Source organism: Triticum dicoccoides, chromosome 3B (genome assembly GCF_002162155.2).
Source record: "Triticum dicoccoides isolate Atlit2015 ecotype Zavitan chromosome 3B, WEW_v2.0, whole genome shotgun sequence".
NCBI classification, from domain to species: domain Eukaryota; kingdom Viridiplantae; phylum Streptophyta; class Magnoliopsida; order Poales; family Poaceae; genus Triticum; species Triticum dicoccoides.
In genome coordinates, this window is record NC_041385.1 from 564120170 (window position 1) to 564128242 (window position 8073).

At 49.9% G+C, this 8073-nt stretch overlaps 1 protein-coding gene across 1 annotated transcript; it reads right to left on the reverse strand.

The window, feature by feature from the left end:
- Window positions 1-453: 453 nt before the first annotated feature.
- On the reverse strand, window positions 454-3076 carry LOC119281551. Its single transcript, XM_037562047.1, has 2 exons — window positions 2834-3076; window positions 454-1148 (listed from the first exon to the last, which is right to left on the reverse strand). The coding sequence occupies exons 1-2, from the start codon at window positions 2933-2935 to the stop codon at window positions 912-914; spliced, it is 339 nt and encodes a 112-aa protein (XP_037417944.1). The 5' UTR covers window positions 2936-3076; the 3' UTR covers window positions 454-911.
- Window positions 3077-8073: the final 4997 nt, after the last annotated feature.

Below are 8073 nucleotides of genomic sequence, written 5' to 3' on the forward strand. Positions count from 1 at the left end.
TAATCCCACGGTACCGAGCTGAAGGCTTTTCTGATGTCAAACTTAAACATAGGGTTTGGCTTGTTTTATCAGTGCAGCCATCTTGCATAGTTGTGGATAAACATGAAGTTGTCATGAATGCTATGAGTTTTCATGAAGGCACTTTGCGCATTCGAAACAATAGAGTTCATATGGGGAGCGAGACTATTAGTGAGCACCTTGGCCAAATTTTTGGCCAGAGCATCGATGAGGCTAATCGGGGACCTCCTTCATTAGCTGAATTGAGCCACTACAAGTGCGTGACTTGATGGTTAGAAAAATGGTTGACAACATTCATCACATTTTTTCTTATAATCTCTCAACATTTTTTTGAGTTACTTATAATCTCTCAACATGTCTTGAAGAACTCCGCAGCGAAGCTATCCAGGTCTGGTGCCTTATACAGGCTCATTGTAGTGCAGATTACACTACGAGAGAAAATGCAGACTATGATAAATTCAGGCAACCAAACGACATGCTGAACATAACCCAGGCTTCCAAAAAAAATGCGGAAAGCAGCGTGCTGATAACCAAACAGCCCCTAACAAGGGTGCAGATAACCAAACAGCCCCCGGCGTTTTGCCTGTGCGTTTTGCAGAAAAAAAAGAGTACAAACAGAGAACTTTGGATGCCCCGTGAGAATCTACATGCATGAAAGGACGCGAGGAGAATTTGAAGCCAAAGAACTGAAGTAGTCTGCTGCTATGTACACACACGCACGCAACAACGGCATTCTAGCCGCGCGGGCCAGCTTCACGTCTCTTGTAGCCCTCTCTAGGCCAGGACGCCCCCCAAAATTTGCCGCGCTAAACCAGCCGCTGCTAAAGCTAAAGTACTAGGCCAAGGGAAAAATGACCGTAGAAAAGGTAGAAGTTCAAACTAACACACGCAAACTAGAACGGTGCAGTGGCAATGTCTCTCTTGATGGAGCGTCCGTGGGGGCGGCAACCCGTGCCGCCGCCACCGCGCGGCGTCGAATCCTCCGACGAGCCGAGCTCAACGTCGTCGTCCGACGAGTCAGTCATGGAGGAGCCCATCTTCCGCACGCCCCGCACTGGCTTGAGCCCTTCCGTGAAGATCCTGATGGCTTCCTCAGTCGTCCTCGTGCTCACCACGTACAGCGCCGCCTCCTGCAGTTTCGATAAATATCTGTCAATTAACTAACTCAAGCTGCTCTGTCACTTTTTCTAGAAAACGTTCGATCTATTCATCATCTCACAACGGTATAAAGAACACAAAAATAATAAAATTAACAACCTAGCGACGAACGAGCCGATGCACGTACGTGCATATGTACGAGTTACATGAGTGATGCGTATGCGAGTACAGAAGGAATGTAGTACATACGCGAGACGATTAAATTCTGGTGGGCAACGTCCTAGTCACGACTGTTCTCTGTTGTGACGGACGCACGACACGTCGACACACAAGCTTCATGGGAACAGAGACCGACCCAAGTGCATGAACAGCGCATGCAGCAAGCAATAGCGATCGCACTTGCGTATGTAAGCACCTTCGTTCATCAATTCCTTCTCATTCCAGTACTACTGTATTTGTTTTGTGTTTCTTTGTGCATTGTTTGGGTGACTGCGACCCTCCCAAGTTTTCAAAGTCGTACATATTATACGCTGGGATACAAAATAATTTTGTAGAAAACATTGTAAATTTATCTATTCACTTCAACCAGGAAAATACTCCCTCCGTCCTATAACGCAAGACATTTTTTTACACTACACTAGTGTTAAAAAACTACATTATGGAACGGAGAAAGTAATATATTAAAAAATAGGAAAATAGTACATGCAGGAATAGGAATTTTTTTTTACTTAGCAGGAGGGTTCTTTGTACAAACAGGATCCCTTGAATGGATGGATCCAATTTCGCAAAAAAAAAAAAAAAGGATGGATCTAGTACATCGTTCATCAAGAATCCTCTTTAAGGCTAGTTCTTTTGCTAAACCAGTGTGCATGCATACGAAACTTATCGTCCGGGGTGTTGTAGAGATGAGTGGAAACCGGATGGAATCGACTTTACAGGTAGCTGAGGTAGGTCACTAATCACCACAGAGAAACGGTAGAGTTACACGTGCAAAAGATGGCCGAGTTGAATAATTTGCCTTTCAGCTCTAGAAGACTAGAACCATGAGAAACCTACCATTGAACACAGAAAAATTGTAAATTGTCATTAAAAATAATCAGATATCAGTGTTAACTTTAATTTTCAACTTCTTATTTCTCTTTTTAATTGACAAATTAGTAGGCACACTGTCCCAACTGAGGGAGTTTTTTCAAAGAAATATTCTTCAGTAAAATATACTCCCTCCGTCCCAAAATATAAGAACTTTTTCGATACTAATGTAGTGTCAAAAACGTTCTTATATTATGGGACGGAGGGAGTCTTTACAAATCTGTAGACTGGTATAGTGCAATCCTGTTCTACACTATCTGTATATCCTATACTAGAATATCGATTTCATTTTTGTTCTACGGAGGGTATATAGACATGTGTTACATCCTAACAAGTTTCGAAGAAGGCACAATACAGAATTAATTAAGTTTGTTTTATTCTAGCAAGGAAAAATGGAGGGAGAACACATGATACTTTTTGGGCTAGCGCTACTTAAATTTTCTTTAAGCAATAGCGCTAGTGGCGATGAATCGGATTTCAGTCATGGGAGGTGGGAAAAGCTGGCTGATTTGGAAAAAACTCCATCCGTAAACTAATATAAAAGCATTTAGATCATTACTGTAATAATGTAAATACTTTTATATTAGTTTACAGAGAGAGCACATATTTATACACAGCATATACGTACCCTTGCGTACTTGAGCTGCTCGAGGGTGAGCGTCTTTGGCTCCGCCTCCATGGACGGCATCCTCCCCGACGCCGCCACACCTTGCACCTGCACCGTCCCCATCTCCGGCGCCGTGTATATATGCCCCTAGACAGCTTTCACCGTATGCTATGCACCACAAATACACGACACGTACGTGTCTCACTGCTGCTCTTCTTTGTACGTGGAATGTGGGCGAGTGCGGTTTGATTATCAGCTGGAAGAATTTGCTGTGGACGAGATGGCCGGGAAGAGCACGGCCGGGCTATATATACGAGCCGGCTCCGGGCCTGGAGAATCGTGTCGTGAATTGACGGGCACACGTGGCTCGAGCGGAGCGGCAGTACGATGAAACGTGGCAGCGCGGCGACCGGGCGATGGGTCCGCGCGTCCGTTGCGGGCCAACGAGCTGGCGTGCCGATGGTGGCTCCCGGCCGCGGCCAATGGGAGCTTGCCATGACGGGCACACACGGCCCGGTGAATCGGGTTCCCGGATACGTATCGCCGATCAATCATGATTCAGGACGGGAGTACGAGTCTGTCTCTCAGTTGCGGATCGCGTGGGTCGATCTCCCACGTGCTTGGGCACCGGCCTACTGCGACCCTGCACGTGGCTCCACAAGGAAACACGTCAACTTCATCGCATTTCCCGACCGCTAGAACTATGTGTATGTCCATACTCCATAGATCAGCTCCGACCTCCGAGGTTTCAGGATGTTCGAGAAGGGGAGAGCAAAACCGACTCGTACGTCGAATCATATTCATACGTGTGTACGTACGTGCTGAGCGCTTGCAGATTGCACCAAGGCATGGCATGGCATGCATGCAAGAATATATGGCATGGGCGCATGGCATGGCATGGCATGACATGACATGCATGCAAGAATATATACGACGTGCGTACTTACTTTAATCACGTACATACAGTAGGTATACTTCCAAAGCAGCTAGTGCGTACACGCCGGACGCCCGTGACACCAGAGGTACCGGCGCGGCGGTGAGAAGAGGAGGGACCAAACCAAGAGAAGGGAGCAAGATCTTTTCTCGGCGGCTGCGTGCATGTGGTGGTGGGGACGCCTGCTTGTAAATTTGTGAGCGGGAGTGCATCCACGACACCGGGGAGGTGGAGCCCGCGCGCGCCCTCCTCCCGCCACGTGCACCTGCGCAGCCCGCTCGCTTTCACAGCGCGACCACCTCTGTACCAAACGCAAGCGACCGAGCAGATAGACCTTAATTTATGCCGCCATGGTTTGTTACTCCACCGATTAGTTAATCCGGTGGACGCTTCGGTGGCCAGCTCCCGGCTACCGGTCTCTATCGTCGCAGTGCCGTGCATGATTGGCAAGGTAATTCGTTCTAATTTACAAAAAGTTGTGAAGCTAAATTGTTAAGAGTGTTTTTTTTGCTATAGTAATTTTCAATCTATTCCTCAATCATGGCGTACAAAGAACACTAGAGATAATAAAAATTACAATAAGATCCATGGACCATCTAGCGACGTCTACAAGCGGTGGAGCGGGCCAAAGACGCGCCGTCATCGTTGCCCCTTCTTCATCGGAGCCGCGCAAACCTTGTTGTAGTAGATTATCAGAAAGTCGTTGTGCTAAGGCTTTAAAGGACCAGCACACCAAAGCAACAACTAATGCGATGAAGAGAGTTGTAGATTAGAAATATCAAATCTATAACCACATGAACGGAGACGAACAAAAAATAGATCCAAATAGATCCATCAAAGACCAGCACTGGCCGAATCCCACAAGATCTGATGGAGACACACCTCCACACATCCTCCGACGATGCTATCCGCACCAACGAGACGGGAATAGGACGTGCGTGGGAGACATTATTCCTAGTGATTTTTTATTCCTACTGAGGAACAAATACATGGATCAACCCAAAGTCACATTTCTAACGATCTATGTCACTACACTTACTAGCTTGATCAGGGCACATCATCTTATCCGGTGGCCTCTTCAAGCCTCCCCACGATGAGCCGGGAGTACCAACCGGTCTAGCATACTCAGCGTGCACCGCATGCACACGCTCCAGAATCCGCCGTCGTTATCTTCTGTCGTCCCAATTTTAGGAGAGGTCAACGCATTGACATTGCCATGCCCAACTGCCGTCGACGCCACCATGATGCTAGTTAATCACCCTGGCCGCGTCCATCAACACACGTCCAACGTCGACCCTGCTGCGCCATGATACCGAGACCCGCGGTCGCCAATGCAGTAAATGCCACACCGCGGCACCTCCTGATCCAGATCGTTGCCAACGCCAACCCAACGGTGTCCGCCAACCAACTATCTCCCCAGGCAGCGCCTTCAAGAAAGGAACGACATTGAAGGCACCGTCGCTGCCCACCGTTGTTAGGGGTTTCACCCGAAAGACAAATGGCATGGTGGAAGTAGAAACCGATATGGCGAACGTCTCTATGGAGAAAATATGAGCCCATGGGCATCGCCACCGTCGTGGCAAACCAGTGTCTTTCGTGGTTCTAAGACCGACAGAAGAAAGGGGGGTAGGTATGGAGAGGCAAGATCTCAGCTATGGTGAAGGTGTACACACAAGGTTTACGAGTTCAGGCCCTTCTCGATGAAAGTAATAGCCCTACGTCTCGGTGCCCGGAGGCGGTCGATTGGATTATATGCGTGTGATGTTACAGGGGGTGCGAACCCTTGTGCCAGAGGAGGGGGGTGGATTATATAGAGTACGCTAGGACCCCCACCGTCCTCCATTACAAGGGACTTAATGTACATAAAGTGGGGGCGTTACTGGTAACGCCAGTCTTAAGTGCTATTAATGACCTTAAAGACTACGGAGTGAACGCCTGCCCGTTGTAATGCTGAGTGACTCCTGGTCTTCGGTAGGTCGAGTGATTCCCTGGATGGTCGAGTGACAGTAGGTAGGAGGACTCCCGAGTGATACGACTGTCGAGTGGATTGCACTCGACATCTTCGACTGGGGGTCTCTTGCTGCCTCTTGGACTTCTTATCTTCTAGGGTAGTGACCTTGGGTAGGACGTATAGGTCAGGCCTATGACCCTACCCCAGGTCTATATCCTCATCAGTAGCCCCCGAATGGATTAAGGTTCGAGTGGAAAGTAGGTTGAAGTTGAACTTGTTCTGAGCTTTGCACCTTCGCGAGCGTTTTCTGCAAGATAGAAAACTCACGTTGGTACTTCAGCGTCGACTCAGCTCACTTGATCCATTCAGAGAGTTGTCGACTGAACTTGTGGCATCGTCTGCCGAGTATTGTATTAGAGTGCAGGATCTTGGGCGTGATTGACTGCTGTGTATCCCGGATTTCGTGGGATATGAAATTTCAGGGAAGCGCGCGGGACGGGGAGCACCGAAGCGGGCGGAGCGGATAAACAGTGATGCCTCGATTTTCGTGCCGCCTTTTTCGCCACGTACGTTGCGCGCGACTGTTGCGGGATTTGACAGAATTGCCTGGCCCACACGTCAGTCACTCGGAAGCAACCCTTTATAAGGCGATGGGGCCGAGGCGTCTGCATTGTGCACGCCTGCTTCTCCTTCTTCTTCCTCCGCTTCTCCACCGCGCCCAGCTCTTCTGCTCTTGACGTTGTCGCTCTGCCGCCATGGTGAAGGACAAGACGGTGGCGCTAGAGCGCGCAAAGAAGGCAACGGGGGCGGCGAAAGGCAAGAAGTAGAACCGCGGGTCGTCATCGCGCGCGGGGCTGCCACCGGGCTGGATCCAGGGCGATTGGATCCGGTCTTTGCTTCGGCTAGAAGATCTGGACGAGCTGGCGGAGTCCGAATTGATCGCCAAGGGAGCGGGAAGGCTGCCGGAGGGGGAGATGGAGCCGCAGCCTCGACCGGGTCAGTGTGTATTGCTCGCCACCCACGTCGACCGGGGTTTTTCGCTCCCTCCGTACCCCTTCTTCCGGGGATTCCTGAATTTCTTCGGTGCTCAACTCCACCACGTACATGTCCACGTTCGTGTCGATGTGTGAAAACTTCTTGGGGTGTCGACCGCACTGGGGTCTTTTCAAACATATCTTCACCATCCGATCCCAGTCGGTCAAAAAAGCAAAGTCGAGTGACTCAAAGACCCATGTCATCCAGATGTGTGGGAGTTTAGGTATTCAGAAAAGGCATAGGAGTTCTTTCCCTGCTATGACTCTCCCTGAATCGGTTAGAGGCTGGCAGTCGACCTGGTTCTACTGCCAGGACGTCGCAGCTCCAGGTCAGTCGACTGGCCTTCCCCACTTCACATTTGACCGTGTTCAGACTCCTTCTCCACTCAAAGTGACTGCTGCTGAGAATGTGGATACGAAGATGTTGGTGGAGAAAGTGGTCCAACTTATCAATGAGGGTATCATCGTCCTGGACCTGCTGGAAGTGTTCCTCAGTCGATGCATCCAGCCTCTTCAGGCTCGTGATCATACTATGTGGTTGTACTCCGGACCTGAAGACACGGCTCGGGTCCACCCAGAGGAAGTGCCGTCCAAGACCATGGCTATGTGGTTGAAGAGTATCACAGGCAATCAGGACAACCCCAGGGGATCCAAGCGAGTCATCCCCTTCAGAGACGACAACCCGCCCGACAAGGTATGCTCTTTAATTCCGACTGCCTGGCGTATATGTTCCGACTGTACTTGATGTCGACTAACTTTTACTTGACTTTTGTCTTGTAGGTTTTTACTGAGATGTATTCGATGCCCAACGGTGAACAAGCTCTGGAGCAAGGCCAGGAGGGAGAGGCCAGCGCAGAAGAGAGTGGTGACTGGGAGTGTTCAGACGAAGAGGAGGAGAACGATGAATCGAACGACAAGAAAGAAGTCGACTCGCCGCCGCGTTCCGAGCGCCGGTCCAAGCAGCAACATGACCCGGCAGGCGGGCGCGGGAAGAACGTGGCTCCGAGTGTCCACGCTCGATAGCGCACTCGGGCATCGACTCCGGAGCCGATGGAGAAGGTCGCCAAGGAGCCCAAGGTTGCTCCTCCCAAGGCTCGGAAGACTTTGCCGCGGATCAAGATGGACGTCCATGTGGCTTCGGGGTGAGTATCACACTTTTGTTTATGCAGACCGACTGAAATTTCTGTTCTGACCAATTGGATCATGTATCTTTCTAGCCCTACCTTTGCTACTACTGACATGGATATCGATAAGGCACCAGGAGACGAGGAGGCCACCTCCCGGGATGGTAAATCCGTTCGACCAGGTTTCATTTAGTCGAGTGAGTCGTCAATCGGCTGCA

Bases quoted from the DNA above. Each gene is read 5' to 3' on its own strand.
- LOC119281551 (XM_037562047.1), bottom strand. From the start codon at position 2,935: ATGGGGACGGTGCAGGTGCAAGGTGTGGCGGCGTCGGGGAGGATGCCG. The intron at 1,149-2,833 runs GTACGTATATGC...TCGAAACTGCAG, and splicing joins AGCAGCTCAAGTACGCAAGG to GAGGCGGCGCTGTACGTGGT.